This window comes from Ixodes scapularis, unplaced genomic scaffold (assembly GCF_016920785.2).
Source record: "Ixodes scapularis isolate PalLabHiFi unplaced genomic scaffold, ASM1692078v2 PGA_scaffold12__126_contigs__length_90152505, whole genome shotgun sequence".
Classification (NCBI taxonomy): domain Eukaryota; kingdom Metazoa; phylum Arthropoda; class Arachnida; order Ixodida; family Ixodidae; genus Ixodes; species Ixodes scapularis.
Window position 1 is genome coordinate 9,094,331 of NW_024609838.1, and position 19,220 is coordinate 9,113,550.

The following is a 19,220-nucleotide window of genomic DNA, read 5'->3' on the forward strand; positions in this document are numbered from 1 at the left end:
AAAATTAACGTTTTTAGACTACACTCGCTTTGATCATCTACAAAAGCATACACATCTTGTAATAGCGTTTCTGATCTCAACGAAATGTAGCGTTTTCATTGGTAACATGTCGTCTTACCTGCATGAACAATGCTCCTCTGTCACGGAGTGGGTGGTTAAATTAATAAAAATAAAGCAATGATCCACTCTGAGGATAAACGAGAAATTACGGAAAAAGAACAAAAGAGCTAAGTTCGACCGGTGACTAGCGCTAGGTCCACGCCAGGTGTAAAATCAGGAAAGAGAGACGATGACACAGGGAGGATAAGCAAACAAAAGATTAAAAATTTAATAAAGTGAAATACTACGCCGCGGACGGCAAAAGAGCACTCTACACAAACCTCGCTCCAGTTAAACGCAATGGGGTCCCGCGGGCCAGAAACTAATACTAAAAAAGTCACGACACTCGTAAAACAGGATCGAGCCGACAAAACCGCGACGAAATCCCAACACTAACCAAAAACAAGGGCAAACCGAGACGGAACTCGAACGTTACCGCTACCCAAAAGGGACAATCCCCCAAAACAGTCGCGACAGAAAGTAGCGCTACGTATAAAAATGTCCCAAAGTTCAACAGTTCGTACTTCAGAGCCGGAGGATGAAGTAGACGAAACAAACAAAAAACAGCTTAGCTTTCCGGTAGGTGCTGAGTCCAGAGCAGTCCGTTGTCTGGAGATGTCGGCCGAAGAACGATGTCTCGGAGTCAGGCGGTCCGGTTAGAAGCTTGATGAGGTCGACACCGCGCACCACACAGCCACGCACGCTTCAGCACAACCAACTCAAACACTTGCCCGACAGGCAGGGCAGAAGCCGAAAAATTAAACGTTCAAAAACTCACGAGCAGGGAGTGACTGCGTCGAGCAGCACCCCGGCCAGCTCCGGGGCTCCACTACCTCCTTTGTTCCAGAACCCCTTTTTATAGGTTCGACTACCGACCAACCTCCCGTTTTCCCGCCTTTCGGGTCAGTCCACTTCCCAGAAAAGCAAAGGTATCCGGCGCCGACCCAAATGGGAAAACATACAGGCCATCCATTTCCCCCGTACGAGTCCAAAACATCAATTATCGCAGATACGTAGAACCCGACAACAACGACAGGCGCCAGACTGAAGAAAGTCGCCGCCTTCAAAAGGCGCGCCAGCCAGCTTAGACATCTTTGTATCCCGGCGTCGCCTTCGCGTGTCAAATCGGCACCAGAGTCCGCAAACGCACCCCTCCGTCCGCGAGGCCCAAGCCACAAATTAACTTTGCCCCGGGGTGAAGCCTAATCTGAGTCGCCCGTCCACAAATACCTACCCCGAAAACGAGCAAACCCGTTGGGGACGTAGAAAGGATAATACGACGGGACGAACTGGAGATTAAAAGCGGCACGGCACTCCCCGTTCCCGGACCGTACCGACACTTAAAGTGGTCCGAGAAAAAAAAAAAAAAAAGATAATAAAAATGAAAAACAAAATCAAGAAAAGCCTGAATTTGTGACACTACTCCCCACTTCAAGAACTTTTCACGCGTGAAAATTCAAAACACAGCACAAATTCAGACACCATGAAGCCAAACAGCTGCCTCAAAACGCAAAGGGAGAAACAAACACACACGTCTTCAGGCGGCAAAGAACATACAAACAAACGAACCAGAGAGAGCGCTTCGACGCCCCTGTAAGCAGGACTCTACAATGAGAAAATAATAATAAAAGAAATAAGAAGCAACATCTTAAAGCCGACTTAAATAATCAGCCCCAACGTTTTCCTTGCCCTTTATGTACTGAACCCTGAAATCAAACTCTTGGAGCTTCAGGCTCCAGCGCATGACCCTTGCGTTTGCGTGTCTCGTTTGATTTATATATTGCAGGGGTTGGTGGTCAGTTTGGAGCAGAAATGCTCTTCCGTAGAGATACGGCTTGAACTTCTCAATCCCCCAAACCAACGCCAAGCCCTCCCGCTCGACAGTTGCGTAAGCCTCCTCTCGAGGCAGGAGCCGCCGACTGGCATAGGCTACTGGGTGAAGGACGTCTCCGTGTTTTTGAAGGAGGATAGCCCCGATACTGTGATCGGAGGCGTCCGTTCGGAGCACGAACATCTTTTGAAAATCGGGGAGTCTCCGAATGGGGGCCTCGGTGAGGTCCTTCTTGAGCTTCTGGAAAGCTGCCTCGTGTGGGGTGCCCCACATCACGTGGTTCTTCTCGCCCTTCTTGGTGAGATCGGTGAGCGGAGCAGCGATCTCGGCATAAGCCGGAATGAACTCTCTATAGTAACCTGTGAGCCCGAGGAATGCCCGCACTTGTCGTTTGGTCTCAGGTCGCTTCGCGGCCTGAATCTTCTCCACGTTTGTTGGCAACGGAGCAACACCTCCCGAACCCACCAGGTGTCCCAAGAACGAAACCTCTTCCAGTCCGATTTCGCATTTTGTAGGCCGGACGGTGAGTCCCGCCTGACAGATCCTCTCCATCACTATCCGGAGGGTGTTGAGATGCTCAGCCCAAGTATTGCTTCCGATGAGCACGTCGTCGTAGTAAAACGACACTCCCGGCACATCCCCCAACAGGAGTCGCATCAGCCGGGTAAACACCGCCGGGGCTGTTTTGAGGCCGAACGGCATATACCGAAACTGGTACAGCCCGCTCGGCGTGGAAAACGCAGTTTTAGCCCTGGACTCCTCTGCCAACGGAATCTGCCAGTAGCCCTTCGTTAGATCGAGCTTCGAGAAAAACTTCTTAGTTCCAAATTCGGCGAACAGTAAGTCGGCGCGAGGCATGGGCTCGGAGTCCACTAGAAGTACATCGTTCAGCCGACGGAAGTCAATGCATAATCGATGCGTCCCGTCGGTCTTTTTCACAACCAGAACAGGTGAATTGTACGGAGAGTTTGTACGTTCAATGATCCCCATCTTCAACATGTCCTGAACTTCCTGTTCGATTACGCCTCGCACCGCAAATGGCAGCGGGTACTGTTTCGTTCGCACTGGTAGGTCAGTAGAGGTCCTCAGTTCACATCCGAGGAGATCGGTCTTTCCCGGAAGGTCCGAGAAGATGTTGTGGTATCTCTCCACTACCGCCTCGGCGTCTGTCCTCTGTTGAGCGCTAAGGCCCGCCCCAAACGCAACGTCTTTCGAGCTTTCGCTTGCTTCCATTCGCAGCAAAGGGAAATCCGGTTCCCGTTCCTCTTCTTCGAAAGTTACCACGTTGCAGGCCTTGGCCGCCCCCTCCGTCTGTCGTTCTTCGTACTTTTTCAACAGGTTGCCGTGAAACAACTTTGTCGAGTGCCCTAGGTCTACCTCATAGTCCAGTTCGCCTCGTTTTGCGGTGATCGAATAGGGCCCCTTCCATTGCATAAGCAACTTGTTTTGGTCCGTGGGAAGCAAGATAAGTACGCGGTCTCCGACTACTAGAACTCGGCTGCGGGCCTTCCGATTGAAGCCCCGACGGTAGCGTTCGCTGGCGTGTGTCAACTCTTCGTGCGCGATCTTGCAGGTTTCTTCCAGCTTGTTGCGGAGCTCGAAAACGTACTCGTAAGTCGTCTTGGTTTCTCCGTCGAGCGACTCGTTGGTCCAGAGCTCTTTTAACACGGAAAGTGGTCCCCGCACATTTCGTCCGTAAAGAAGTTCGAACGGAGAGAAGCCCAGGCTTGCCTGAGGCACCTCTCGGTAGGCGAACAGCAACGGCGCGAGGTACCGATCCCAGTCTGCTGGTTTTTCTTGGCACATACGCTTCAACATGGTTTTCAGCGTTCCGTTAAACTTCTCGACGAGGCCATTTCCCATTGGGTGGTAGGGGGTGGTGAATAACTGCCTCATGGACAGCAACCGGGCCACCTCGCTCATGACGTCCGAAGTGAAATTGGAGCCGCGATCGCTCAGTACTTCCCTGGGAACTCCCGTTCTGGTGAACATCTCCACGAGTCCCTCCGCCACCCGTTCAGTCGAAATCTCGGGTAAAGCCACGGCGTCCGGGTACCGCGTAGCGTAATCAACCATCGTAAGAATGTATTTGTTCCCCTTCTTGGTGGTCGGCGCGAGCGGCCCCACGATGTCAACGGCTACGCGTTGAAACGGCGTCCCGATGAGTGGCATACTTCCCAGCGGCATCTTCGCGACTTTCCCTCTTGGTGTCGTTCGTTGGCAGCGGTCGCAGGATTTGACGAAACGCTTCACGTCCGCTCCGACGCCTGGCCAGAAAAATTCTTCTAGAACCCGATCCATCGTTTTCTGCGTGCCTTGGTGTCCGGCCAGGATCCCGTCGTGCGCCATCTTTAGGACCGTGTCTCGGAACCTCCTCGGAACGACCAGTTGGTGTACTTCCCTTGCTGTGTTTGTTCTGTAAATCCGATATAGAACCCCCTCCTTCATGACGAACTCGCAAGAATGTCTCTTCTTCTTAACAGTCATTTTCTTCCCCTCGTTCAGGAAACAGCTCCGGAGGCTCTCGTCCTTACGTTGTTCTGCCCTCAGAGCTTCGGGAGTGACGGTTTCATTCTGGATTTCCGGGACCTTTAGTGGCTTAGATCCAGCCGTCTGGCTGCTCTTCTTTTGAAGCCTGGTTTCCACGGCGGCACTCATGGTAGGTTCGACTTCCTTGCCCTCTTCGCCTTCGGTGGTGATCCCGGTATCAGCTGCTTCAACATCCCAGTCGGGATTGGACTCTCCTGCTGCCAGAGCCCCGGGAATGTTGCCCAGAATGATGTCATATAATGGACTCTCCATGCAGAGTGCTGTTACTTCGCCGCTGAAGAAAGGAGTGCGCATTGACAGCCTGGCTTCGGGGAGCACCTTGACCGTGCCATCCACCAGGGAAACCGCTTTAGACGTTCCCGTGAGGTCCTCGTCTGCGATAAGGCTTCTCCGAACAACAACGGTGTTGCACCCGGTGTCGCGGAGGATAGTGACGATTCGCTTTCCCACTTTTCCGGTTCGTACTGGTACTCCGTCCGTCAAGTGCTTCGTTTCGGCCGCAATGGTCGAATTTACGATCGGGAGTCGCTCCCCATTCGTCAACTTCATGTAGCCGTTCTGAAGGAGCGCGTCGTTCATCTGGGCGCTCTCAGCAGCCACGCAGCAGGAAGCTTGAGATCGCCCCCGGGTTCCATCTTGGCATCCTCCCTGGCAGGAATTTGCGGTGTGGCCCGTCCGACCACATCTCCAGCAGGAGGGAGTCTTCGGGCCTTTCTCTCGGCAGTCAGCAGCCCGGTGTCCCATGCGGTTGCAGAGAAAGCATCTCAAGGGGGGCCGTCCTTCTCCCGCAGGTTTCTTGTTGCCATCTCGTGGAGCATCAGGGTTCGGTTTCTTCTCTTCCGACTTGAACCCAAGAGACTGGGCCCCTTGTGCTTCCAGAAACCGATCGGCCAAGTCGGCCATGTCGTCCAGAGTCTTTGATCCTCTCTCCTTGATGAAGATGGCAAGCTTCGGCGAGCACCCCTTTATGAATTGTTCGGTGAGTACTAGGTTCCGGAGAGTGTCGTACTCCTTCATCGTCTCGGCAAGTTCGACCCAACGGTCGAATAGGCTCGCCAGGCGCGCTGCAAACTGTGCTCCCGTTTCCCCGTTTTCCGGTTTGGCGTTCCGAAACTTTTCACGAAATCCCTCTGCAGTCAGACGGAACCGTCTCATCAATGCCTTCTTCACGCCCTCGTAGTCAACGGACTCTTCCGGTGTGAGTCTGGAAATTACCGACAGTGCCTCGCCCTTCAAACACAATGCCAGCATCGTAGCCCATTGGTCGCGAGGCCAGAGTTGTCCCAGGGCTAAACGCTCGAACCGAAGGAGATATGCGTCTAAGTCGTCTTTCTTCTCATCAAAGGCCGCCATCCAGCGTTGAGGACTCGTTAGCACGGCGCCGTGATTCGCCCCAGACCCATTCGTAGGGCTCGCATTTTCGACTTCCTTCAGCCGAATCTTCAACTCTATCATTTCTTTTGCCTTTGCTTGCCGCACGTCCTCTCGATCCATCTCATCTCTCACCCAGTTTCGCAGTTCCACCCCATCGTAGCCCAGCTCTCTCCCAAGCGCGGTTAATTCCACTCGCGACATGGTAGCACAAAAACTCTCACACTCAAAGCAAGAAACAAACGATTACTCAAATCGCCCGCCCTCGTTCTTCCTCGCGGCCTTCCTTCGCAGTGGGGTCGTCTCCCTAACCTTACACCATGCCACCGGTCCTGTCGCGGACGCCAGTTTGTCACGGAGTGGGTGGTTAAATTAATAAAAATAAAGCAATGATCCACTCTGAGGATAAACGAGAAATTACGGAAAAAGAACAAAAGAGCTAAGTTCGACCGGTGACTAGCGCTAGGTCCACGCCAGGTGTAAAATCAGGAAAGAGAGACGATGACACAGGGAGGATAAGCAAACAAAAGATTAAAAATTTAATAAAGTGAAATACTACGCCGCGGACGGCAAAAGAGCACTCTACACAAACCTCGCTCCAGTTAAACGCAATGGGGTCCCGCGGGCCAGAAACTAATACTAAAAAAGTCACGACACTCGTAAAACAGGATCGAGCCGACAAAACCGCGACGAAATCCCAACACTAACCAAAAACAAGGGCAAACCGAGACGGAACTCGAACGTTACCGCTACCCAAAAGGGACAATCCCCCAAAACAGTCGCGACAGAAAGTAGCGCTACGTATAAAAATGTCCCAAAGTTCAACAGTTCGTACTTCAGAGCCGGAGGATGAAGTAGACGAAACAAACAAAAAACAGCTTAGCTTTCCGGTAGGTGCTGAGTCCAGAGCAGTCCGTTGTCTGGAGATGTCGGCCGAAGAACGATGTCTCGGAGTCAGGCGGTCCGGTTAGAAGCTTGATGAGGTCGACACCGCGCACCACACAGCCACGCACGCTTCAGCACAACCAACTCAAACACTTGCCCGACAGGCAGGGCAGAAGCCGAAAAATTAAACGTTCAAAAACTCACGAGCAGGGAGTGACTGCGTCGAGCAGCACCCCGGCCAGCTCCGGGGCTCCACTACCTCCTTTGTTCCAGAACCCCTTTTTATAGGTTCGACTACCGACCAACCTCCCGTTTTCCCGCCTTTCGGGTCAGTCCACTTCCCAGAAAAGCAAAGGTATCCGGCGCCGACCCAAATGGGAAAACATACAGGCCATCCATTTCCCCCGTACGAGTCCAAAACATCAATTATCGCAGATACGTAGAACCCGACAACAACGACAGGCGCCAGACTGAAGAAAGTCGCCGCCTTCAAAAGGCGCGCCAGCCAGCTTAGACATCTTTGTATCCCGGCGTCGCCTTCGCGTGTCAAATCGGCACCAGAGTCCGCAAACGCACCCCTCCGTCCGCGAGGCCCAAGCCACAAATTAACTTTGCCCCGGGGTGAAGCCTAATCTGAGTCGCCCGTCCACAAATACCTACCCCGAAAACGAGCAAACCCGTTGGGGACGTAGAAAGGATAATACGACGGGACGAACTGGAGATTAAAAGCGGCACGGCACTCCCCGTTCCCGGACCGTACCGACACTTAAAGTGGTCCGAGAAAAAAAAAAAAAAAAGATAATAAAAATGAAAAACAAAATCAAGAAAAGCCTGAATTTGTGACATCCTCCCATCGCCTGAGATGACCTCGGAGTGCTCCAACTTTTATCGCTTTTTTAATAGGAAACTCGGCGGCGCATCGGTGTGATTTATGAATTTCTATATGATGCTTAGAGCCCGCAGAGTGAGTTATCGCCATTTTTAGGCGATATCAGAAACCTCCTGAGGGCACCTTTAAGGCCGGTTCTCACATGCAGCGAAGCGCTGACGTAGCGCTACTCATGTGTCGTCTGCTACTTATAATCTGCCATGAGCGCCAGTTATGACGGTGCGATGCAAAGCTGGCGAACGCTCCCGTCAGCACGCGCTTAGCCAGCTTAGCGCGAAGTTAGCGCTATGCTTGTAGCGCTGCGCTACATGTGTGAACAGACCTTTAACCTGTCACGGACAATAGGTCTTTATGGACGTTACGCAGTCGCTTGGCCTCGGAGATATCTTCCGCGATTGAACGGTACCGTCTCCGAGCATATCCGTGCAAGGAGTCCTTCACCGCAATCCAGCCAGGCGTGAAACGGCAGGTTAGCCGCCCTTTCCGCAACTTCTCCTCGCAGCGCTTCCAAGTTGGTCGACCGCAACGCTGAAACGAAAGAGCAAGCCGCAGGGGTGAGGTTACTCCTACTGCCACGGAAGTGAAAAAAAAAAAAGCGTATAATCCTCGCGGAGGTAGGTTCGCACGGCCATAGCATCGTGCAGTGAACGCAGAACCGTGGTGACTACAAAAAAGCGGGAAAATGGAGATCCAAGGATAATATTGCAAACGACTATGTCTAAAGGGAGAACAGACCTTTTGCTAAATTGCCCAAGCACCGAGCTGAGAGTGTAGTTACACGCGCTGCACGTGCTAATGTCTGCAAAAGTAGCTACGCAAAAACCTAAAACAAATGACATCTTGGACGCGCGTTCGTCAAAGCCTTATTTTGGTTAAACATTTGACTAAAACCCACGAGACCGGGACGAGAAGGAATGGACAAACAAAAAGTCTGAAACAGAAGGGACGGACAAAAACAAAGTTTTGAGACTTTGTGTTTCTCCGTCCTTTCTCGTCCCTGTCTCGGGGGTTTTAGTCAAATGTTTATCCACCACCAGCTCGTTTGCCCCCTATCCTTTTATTTTGGTTATTTACTTCGAACCTTTTATACGGGTAAGGCGAGCGCGCGCGGTGCCTGTACCGACATTCCCAGCATTCCCTTTGATACTTAGGTAATTTAGCGGTAGGTTTATTACGGGGAATGCAGTTTTGTTCAGTCAGCGTGTGCGTCTTCGCACATTTGTGTGTGTGTCCGCGCGTGCCACATGCTTTAATAAAAACTTATAAACGTAAGCGATATTTCCAGCTGAATGTATAGTTGCTGTTTAACTTTTCTTTTTCTTAAAGATTACCTAGAATTGGCGGAAACCAACCGTATACTTAGCTCTTACATTCCCCATCGAAAGCAGAAAACAGTCGACATGCAATACACAGGCACAAAGCGTCTCTTTGCCAACTGCAACTGTTTCCGTGGCGGCGGTCGTTACACCCTCCCCCGGTCTTTGACGATGGACCCTCTCGTCATTACGAGCAGTTGCGCGCAACTGTCCTCGAGCCGTCACTTTAAAGCCCCGTCAAGTTTCGCTAGGGGTGCCTCCATGTGGCAACCGCCGGCTGAAGCAACGCTCCGAGAATCCTAAAGGCGGGAGCAATTACGCGTGCACGCTCGGCATCCGCGTTCGCAACCTTGCGGGGGTCTGTGCAAACAACCCAGAAGCAACTAAGCGGCTACTCGTTTCCGTCACTCTTGGCAAGTCCGAAGACGGCTTCCTCTGAACAAGGTTTTTCTAAAAGAGAAGAGTACGACGTGGCGACAAGGACAGCAGCCGACTGCATGCCGGTTTGCGCTTTCTAAACAAAGCGTACTCAACAACAAAGCAGATGAAACAAAAGACGCGCGTACATTAGCTTAAAAGACCCGCTCACACACTTGCGTTTCGTTGAGGCCGAGTTTTTGTTCCCTCTTAACGACTCAGGATAGACACTGGCAAGCTGGCGCCATATATGAGGTGACCCTGGAACTGCATTTCACTAGAGCGAAGTTTTTTGGGATCAGGCCTGCTTCGTGAGTAAAGTTCCTCCCGTCCCTTTTACTTTCCCTTGCTTGTGTGCCGTACTGTCCAAGCCGAGAGGCCACCGACAAAGGCCCCGCGTTCTCTCTCTCTCTGCTGTCTCATACTGCTCTGTCAACATTTTGACTGACCCACTGACGGTTTTGCGGTGTTGGCGAAATGAAATCTACGTACCATCTACAAGAAATCGTAAAAAGTTATTTACAGAAAAATGATGGTCGAAAAAACAAGAAGAAGAAAGTATGCGGAAATGAAGTGTTCCACGACTGCCCGATAGATGGCGCCAGTTAGTTCTCTCGTCCTAAGAAGCTTTAAGCGGTTTTAAGGGAAACGGTTGTAAGCAGTCGCGAGTGCGTTAACCAGCCTGTAGACGCCAACTCGTCCAAGGACAATGGCTAAAGTACCGAGTCAATCGGTCTGCTAGAAGCAGTCGGCCACGCCGTGCTAGCATGTACTCTTTTTGCCTATCCTTGACACAACACCCCGTGGATATCGATCAGTCAGGTTGGTGACCTAGCAGACCTCCGCTCTCTGGGAATCTCGCCATAGATTACGTCGGGTTTGAAGATGTATCGCTATCAGGACGCGACAATCAGAAGACGACTCAAGTTTCGCAAGCACACGTATCTCGTCTCAAGGTCGCAGGAGTGCGTCAGCGGTTGCCCGGTATAGAGTCTATTCACATTACGTCAGACCGCCTTTTAATGTCGAGTCACTACACACAAGCATGGCCGCCGAAGGCCATAGCGGTTTGCCGATAGGCGAGTTTGCTTTGCCTTCTTATATTTTTCACCAAGCCCACGAATAAAAGTTCCGCTTTATCGCTCGGCGGCCATGTTTGTGGGTGATGACTCAGCAAGTGAACAGACCCTATACTACGAGTGTGCACATCATGCGAAACGCCAGTTCGTCCGCTTCTTGCGCAGGTGTGGTGGTGACGTCAGAGCGCCGAGCTCCGATTGGCTCCGATTGGAAGCCCACCGACCGTCCTTCCAATCGGAGCCAATCAGAGCTCGGCGTTCTGCCGTCGCCGCAACCCGTGCGCAAGAATCAGACGAACTAGGGCTCCTATCTCGCAAGCGTTTATACTTCGTTTCACTTCAAAGTCCGACCAGAACCGGTGTCGCGGTCGAGTGGAGACAGTCATTGCCGTGGTAGTCATCGTCGTCTTTGGACGTTTGCCGTCATCGATAAAAGCGATCGCCCACACCGAACGCCCCGTGATCGTGCATTTTTTTTCCGTGCGCCATCGATTTATCCGGCGATATCCAACGCGCAAAGGCGATGACGCGTTTGGCGTTTTTGAGGAGTTTTCGCAGACCGCTTTTCCACCTCATTGAAGCCCTCCGCAGAAAGAAGCCGCTGCTGCGCCTGCGCACCGATGGCCTTGGCTGTATGAAGTTACGGGTATCGTAGCGGGTTGCGGAGACCGTTGTGCGACGGCGGAAACGATCTTCGAAAACTCCCTATCGGCTCCGTCCGATCTTGGAGTTAGCTGCGGTCGTACTCGAGGTTTGAAACCAAGTCTAGACAACGACTAACCGGTGTACTCTAGTTCTTTCGGCTATACTTCGTTCATTCTGGGTCAGTCAAGCCGCGAGACCCATTGTTTATCGGTTAGGTTCGAGCCTAACTTCGAGCAGATTTATTACAAAAACAACCGTAAAAGATGGACTAATACGGTTTGTGCAGGTTCGCGCGCCAAAGTTACCACTCGGGAAGCAGGCACTAAGCTAGCAGTGGCACACCCGATAATGATCTAATCATCCGCATTCCGCCACTGCTAGCTTTGCGCCACTGCTAGCATGACTACTAGCACAGCTAATACGTCATACAAATTAAGTCTAGAGGCACCGTCTGGGCCGTGTTTCTTAGCACCTGTCACAGATGGTTGTCTCATGAACTGTTCCCGAAGTGCTCGCTGTTCTAGCGGACGGATATGTTGCTGCGGTGGACGTTCATCCGAAGTTGGTTGGTTTCGGAGCAGACGACTCTTGGCTAGCAGACGACAGCCGGTTCCACAAATAAATGCTCCCGTGATGTCGGGTCACGTGCCTCACTCCAACGCTCTCATTGGGTCGAGGGAGCCCTAGCCTCCACACAACTTGAGCATCACGTAATTTAAAAAATCTTCAATATATATTTTTTTAATTATTATTAACCTGAAACGTTTTTTTAGCTAGTTGCTCCAGATTTTGGGAAGCCGCACTTCGGGACTTCCGTACGGATTCAGTTTCTCCTCTAAATTTAGCGGGGAACTTGAACGTGACATCAGGTCACGTGACGTCAATAACCCCCCTAAATTTAGCGGGAAAATTGACGTCACGCCGCCTTCACACCAATTCGGTTTCCGCGCTATATTTAGCGGCAAAATTGATGCCACGTGACCTGATGTCACGTGATGCTAGGACGTTTTACGGATGCAACACAATCGCCCAGTAATTTGCGATACAACTTTTTCTCTTTCCCTTTTTCCCGCTCTTACGACTCTCTCTCGTAATTCGATTCTCATCCCTTTACATATGTCGTCAGTGTCGTCTGGCGTAAAATGACCTATTCACTGCAAGATGCCCCCCGGTTCCGTAGACTTGACTAAGTTTCACTTGTTTCTTTCTCTTTTCTTTTTTCTTTTTAATAAAACGATGTATTTGTAATGAAGTTATAACTAGCAGAACGGATATTTTGTACCGAAAGCAATTGCGAAACAAATTGCCTTGCTAGTTGAAACGGATGCCACGCTACTGCAAGTGTCTATTGTTTAAGCGTTAACACTTCCACTTGCAATGCGTATGTCTTAAGTATCCAGTGGTTTACACCTGAGGGGGTCGTTTCGGCAAACATCGAGAAAAGACCGTTAAAGAGCGTTGTTCCGGTCTCGTGCCTAGGTTATCGCGGACAATGGGTTTCTGCTGTGCCTGCAAACCGGTAACGCTTCGAACTGTACGTCTATTTAAAGATGGGAAAGGGACGTAACAGATAACTGTTTACTTTGCTACGGAGAAGCGCGCAGCTTTGGACGGCAATAGTCGGCGTTAACTTGTTTTGTGCGACGCTGTCAAAGATATACTTGCACGAGCGCTTGACTTCGTTTACGCGCGCGAATGATCCCTACACTAAACTCATTTTTGGTAAACGTGCTTATGGATGGTTGAAAATTATGGCTGTACTGCACGCGTACAGAAAGCTTTCACCTTTACTATCCACCATTCCAATATTTACAAGTCCCCAGCGCAGCGCGTAATCTCCTCAATCCACACACACACACACAAAAAAAAAAAAGAGGAAAAAGGAAGGCGCGTTTTTTTCCTCCTTCAGGCAGACGGGAGAAAGTTTTCGCCCTCCCGACTCATCTCATCTTTATTGAACCATGGTTAAAAGCGTTAAAAAAAGACGTACACAAGATAGAAGACAAACACGTGTTTGTCTTCTATCTTGTGTACGTCTTTTTTTTTTTTTTTAGCGCTTTTAACCATGGTTCAATACAGTCAACACCAACTAGCCAAACAACAAGTTCTTTTACAGTTCATCTCATCTTCTTTCGGTTTCGTTTTTCGAGCACGTCGCGGGCGTTGTTCAATAAATGCTGTTGAGTTGATTGAGTTTCGGCGGCAGCGAAGGCCGCCTGTAATTTCGTCTACACAGCCCCAAACGTGCAGAACGTTTCGGTTGAATTGACGTTTTTATGACTAAAGCCCCGTGCGCACATTTGCGTTCGGAGCGACCACTATGCTTACGAACGAATGCAACCGCTGCGACTTCAACGACAACTGTACGCCACGTGTATACACACACACACTCTAAAAAAAAAGGGGGTGTAGACGTTACACTCCTTTTCACATATACGACACCCCAAAACTTCAGCTGTTTGTACAGCGCAATGACGTTGTACCGGCGCTACCAACTTTCACGAGCGTCTTGATAGCCGAGTTGCACAACTCATTAAAATGGTTAATGTACGTGTGACTGACTGCAAAAAAAAGTTATCGGAGTTTTCTAGACTCAACTTCAAAACCTGTGTGTTTTTTTCCTGTAGACTATGATACGTACTTTAGCTGTTTAATACGTTATATCGCACCGTCATCAACCCTCTCGCAAAAGTTGGGGAAGTCAGTTCGACGTCAGCGCGCTGTACGTCCAACTGAAGTTTTGGGGTGCCGTATATGTGACAAGGGGTGTAACGTCTACACCCATTTTTTTTAGAGTGCATGCAACCGCATGCAACCACACGAATGAACAGCCAATGAGACGCGAGCTTCAGCTCTTGCTCCTAGCCAATAGGAAGCAACCCAGTTACGCTTACAAACATGGCGGACGGTTTCCTGCCCGACGCGAGGTCCTCACCGGAGCAGCCGGAGGTTTCGGCTACATCGTACAGTCACGAAGATCTGCTGTGCGCCTACAATAGCTGTGTAAAGGCTGGTTCAGACATCTGAAACGAACTCGTTATCCACGGCTGCGTCCGTTGCGACCGGAACGACCGCTCTGCGCCGCGCGTCGCGCACACTCCTGCAACCACTGCAACAAGCGCAGTGCGTCGACACGGCAGCACGGCGACCACCTCTCCGCCGCCGTCAGCTGTTTCTGCGGTGCCTCCAAAAAGAAGGGGACGCGCTGCCACTCACTTACGTAACAGAAAATAGACAGACCATCTTCTATGACTACAAACTTTATTTTTTAGGATACGCTTGCAGGGTAGTGCATTAAAAAAAAGAAAAACAAAATGCAGTACGCCGTCTTGCAGGATCGCGACTTTAATACACGACTTTGCCACGTACTCGCCACACGCCTTTTCTACGATTATAAAAGACGATGTAATCTCAGCAGCGATATAGCAACGTAGAAATATAATTTCGTTATCAGATAGACGTTGCGAGCGAGACGTTGCGAACGTTCAGGATTGCTAACACTAATCATTTCTCGGGAGATGAAAACTCGTGAAAATTCGCATCCTTTATACGGTACGCACAAGCAATACCTTGAACTTGAGCACACGCATGAAATGCGCCAAAAAAGAAGTCCGGGTGATGTTCGAGGACACAAATGCTAAGAAAGCACCACTGTAGTCGCAGTAAACAAACACGACGGCCCGGGCGTTTCTGCTGTCTTGAGAGTGCCACGACGAGATCGCCGCACGAGTAGGTGGATCTTCCCTTCTAGTACGTGCTGGGTTATCATAACGACACACGCCGAAAAGTCACAGTCAAGGATAGCGCTTTTACGCAGGACGATGAGCTTCCACCACGCCGTCCACATCGACGATCACCAGCGACGCCATGTTTGCAGATAGGAGGCCGGCACGACCGGCATGCAACGCGCGCGACCGAGCCCTCCCCGACCTGTGATTGGTCTGTTGTTGCGGTCGTTCCCGAACGTAACGAAAAATTTCAGCCCGTCTCAACTCCTTGCGTTGCGAACGAACACGAACGAAACGACCGTTTGGCGCTTCGTTACTATGGTAACTCGTCGTTCCAGCCGGTTGCTTTCGTTCGTAAGCGTATAGTGGTCGCTCACGTGCAAACGAAGCAGTTAAAAACGGCGAAGTTCCGGAGCAGTGCCAGCAGCGCTACGTACAGCGGGCTAAGATGGATGCCTCCGAATTGCGGAGCGGCGTGTCGACGTTGACAACGTTATGCAAATCACAGGAACTTCGTCCAAGACAGGCAAGTTTTGCTGCCGGATGCCTGCGTGTCTTCTCTCTGAGCTCGGTTCTGTTTTCTCGTGCCGAGTGCCAACTGGCAATCAAAGGTGTTTCTGTATTTCTCCGTGTCGGCAACATAGCAGCAACATCGCGATGGCAGTGTTGTGCGTTGTGAACAGAAGACTGGAATTATAGCCGATGTGACCGTGTATTCGCGTATCACTGGTGTAACAACAAGATGAGATGACGTAAACTGACGGGCATTGAGGCCGCTGGTCGGGCCGTGATCGGAGGGGGGCGGGGTGTCGCAGGTTGACATTGCGCCTTACATTAAAGAGTTTAAGACTGCATGAGGGATTATGGTGCAATCGATCGACCTGCGGACAGTCATGTTGGAACTCTGGTCTAAACCGTAGCTTCTATCGTACAGTGGCCAATGTGACTGTGCTCTTCGACGTCCTGTTGTCTCAACTCCGAGAGCGAGTGAGCTCTGGGGAAAGGACTGAACAGTATAGAAATATGATGGAAAGTACGTATAGTTACAGTTTGCAATTTTAGCATTAAAGGGAAACTGCTTCATTTTTTTTTTTTTTTTTTGGAAAAAACAAACAATGCAGTCCTCTTCAGCATCCCCTAGGAAGCCCACACGACAAATATTACGACCTATAATTCTTTCTAAATGTTTTTTAAACGGTCCGGCAAACTTTGCATCGCGCCAAGTTGCCGAAATCGGCTGACTCGAGCGGGCAAATTGAGGCGCAACCAACAGCGCAATCAAGCCTACGGCGTGGGCGTAGCCAACATTGAGCTAAACATCATCACCATTGTCACTTTTTGTTTGTTTTTACTACGGATGTCGTGAACCTTTGTCGAACCTCGATTTTGATGTCGAACATTAAGGTTCGACTGGTTCGCCGAGTTTTCGACCTTTCACTAAAGTTCTAAGGTTTTCGACTTGTGTCCAGTGTTGACCGACTTCTACTCTACTACTTCAAATTTTTGAAAACAACGAATTTAGAAAGTAGCGTATTTTATATTTCATAAAATGGGGGGGGGGGGGGGGGGGGGGGGGCTACCAATGTGTACACCGTATAAAAGCCAAAATATGAGTTTTCAATGCTTTCGTTAGTTAGTAATGTGAACCAGTGATGTCAATACACCCAACAAACATTGCACGTTTCCTCCGCCAAGTAAAATGAACAAGTTTTTTTTTGTTGTTTTTTGCGCATGCGGACAAACGTTTAACTTCAGTCGAACCTTCGTCGAACATTACCTTGAAAGGTCGAAAAAGTCGACCTTGGTCGAACTCGTACCTGAGCAAGTTCTCCGAGTGAGCGTGACCGGTAACGTCAGCAACGTTCCATCTTGCCGCTCAGTGGTGTCCACGGCCGGGGCGCTCCCCATGGGAGCACGGCCGGCCTTCCCCGCCATCTCCTGCGTCACAAGTCACAACCGCCGTCGTCGTCTCACCATTTGTAATTATTGTCCCTCAAAGGTTTGTTCACACTACGGACGCTACGTTCGCAGGCTACGTTCGCAGGCGAGGTAGGTTCGCACGGCACCGACTCTCTTTTTTTCCCTCTAACTTCTAGTTTCAGTTCACTGTACTTGAATCGAATAACGGCACAGCACTTGTTCGTGGCAAGTGTCTTGCGCCTTCCTAGAGCAATGATTGTCGGTTCTTGGAAGAAACGCGAAGGGTGCCTTTTCGCAAGGGGCCTAGCCCTGATACTACCGCTCTCAACAGAAGCGGAACACGGTGATAGGTACGGTTCAAAGTCTGATTCGAAGGGATCAGGACTACAAAGGGACATAAACGGCGTGGACGAGGATATGCCTGGTTCCAGCCACCGTTTTCTTGCTGCCGGTCGTCGTCATTGGTCACTGTATACGTTGCCAAATCATCGGCTTCAGTAACGTCCGCTGTTACCGTTCAATTTTAGTTTTGATGGGCCATTGGCTTTGGCGCCGAAACGTTTACAGCCTGCCAAAGCCGTCTCCCAAGCGGACGCGTCGCGAGTTACACTGAAGTTAGGTCGCGTCCAGGTGGTGACCCGCTACCTGAAATCAGCGGTGAGGCATGGTTGTATGAAATAACTATTAATTGTGCCGCTAAACCATTTTCTTAAAATATCACGCTCTTATCATTCTGCACTAATCTCCAATAAAATTTTCTACAAAAAGAGCTTTTTACATTTTTCCAAAACGACACCAGCATCAAGGTCACCGGGACAAGTGTTCACCGTACATTACGCGGAAAGCAATGCAAGGTGTAGCTTCGCGGAACAATACTGGGTCGCGGTTGTTTCGATGTTCTGGTGTCGTTTCTGTTATTTTGGTTACGCCGCATTTTGGCCACTCGCGTTCGCAGAATCTTTGCGGATCCGGTTCAACCAGCAGTGTGAATACGCCGTGAGAGCTGACGTCATAAGCGTTAATCATTTCTAAAATGACTCCGCAATTCTCGATCGATTGACCGCGGAGCCTACGATCGTTCACCTCCCGACATCCTCGCCTGTTCTTACGGTGCCCCAACCTTATCCTCGCAACCGCTTCTGTGATAGCGCTCCGGTTTATCGGCAATCCCTTCGTATCAGTCCCAAGTTATTGCATTCAGTTTAGGGGCGTCCAAACCGATTGTTTGCTCTTTCCGCGAATGTACCTGTGACGAGGAATAAAGATTACTCCCATATCGGTGTACAAATTTGCTTCCGGATAAAATGCGCCCCTCCTTCAGAGTTGGCAGACTGTGAGTCAGTGAAGCGTAAGTCGCCGCTCCAACAAGACGGTTTCTGTTCAGAGGTTTCGCCGCCGTTCGCCGCTCCCACGTCCCCAAGTTAAAGGCAGGCCATTATTTTTCTTTCATAATTTCATTTCGTTCTCTTTTACCTTTTCACGATGAGCGCTTCAATCCCAGTATAAACCCCTTAAAATTGGGTCATTTCAAAGTCGTTCTGAAAGTACTTCAGTGTGGCGTGCGCAAAGGACGCCATAAGAATGGCCAGTCTATCAATTGTGTAAAGTATCTATAGAATATCATATCAGTTATAGACTTGCCAGCTTGTGTTTGGTTTTCTGCGCACGCTACTTTGAAGTATTTTTAGATGCGCCGTAGGAGGGCGTAATCTTTGAAGGGGTCTACCGGAACTACTTTACCAGGCAAATTTGCCGCACGTAGTTTACTACGGCAGAATGTTTTCTGCCTCAAGACGAGGCTGGACCCGTCGTTTTCGGTCCCCCGAGAAGTCAGGGGTTTCGTGTAAAGAGGCATCCGTCTGCAGTTGCGCAGTGTAATGCCCCTATAGCTGCTTGGGGGTATTCAACGTTAAAAGGGCCCTGAAACGATTTTTAGAGCGCAGCTCTTAGGGGCCCGTTCCCGGCTTGAGCGGCGTCGGCGTCGCCGTCGGCGTAACCAAGGTCACCCCAAGGTCACGTGACCCCCAGAGGTGACGTGACCCCTCCTTCAGGGTCACGTGACCCCCAAGGTCACGTGACACCCAAAGTCACGTGACCCCCCCCGCCCCCCGAAGTCACCTGACAGCCCCCGAGGTCATGTGACCTCCCCGATGACGCCATCGTCACTGATGACGTCATCGGCATCCGCATCGTCATCAGTGACGTCACGGGCATCTGCATCTTCATCGTCATCATCACGAATGACGTCATCAGTGACGTCACTGATGACGTCACCGACATCCGCATCGTCATCGTCATCATCGCTGATGACGTCATCGGAGTCCGCATCGTCATCGTCACTGATGACGTCATCAGTGACGTCACAGATGACATCATCGGCATCGTCACGTGACCCCCAAGGTCACGTGACCCCCCCAGGTCATTTCACCCCCCCAGTACCATCCCTCCTCCTCCTCAAGAGCTGCGTTCTAATTCGGTATTACAGGGAGT

At 50.6% G+C, this 19,220-nt stretch overlaps 1 protein-coding gene across 1 annotated transcript; it reads right to left on the reverse strand.

The window, feature by feature from the left end:
- Positions 1-1,747: 1,747 nt before the first annotated feature.
- Positions 1,748-6,055, reverse strand: LOC121835301. The gene is made up of 2 exons (XM_042289316.1): positions 2,963-6,055; positions 1,748-2,221 (listed from the first exon to the last, which is right to left on the reverse strand). The coding sequence occupies exons 1-2, from the start codon at positions 6,053-6,055 to the stop codon at positions 1,748-1,750; spliced, it is 3,567 nt and encodes a 1,188-aa protein (XP_042145250.1).
- Between the last annotated feature and the right edge of the window lie 13,165 nt (positions 6,056-19,220).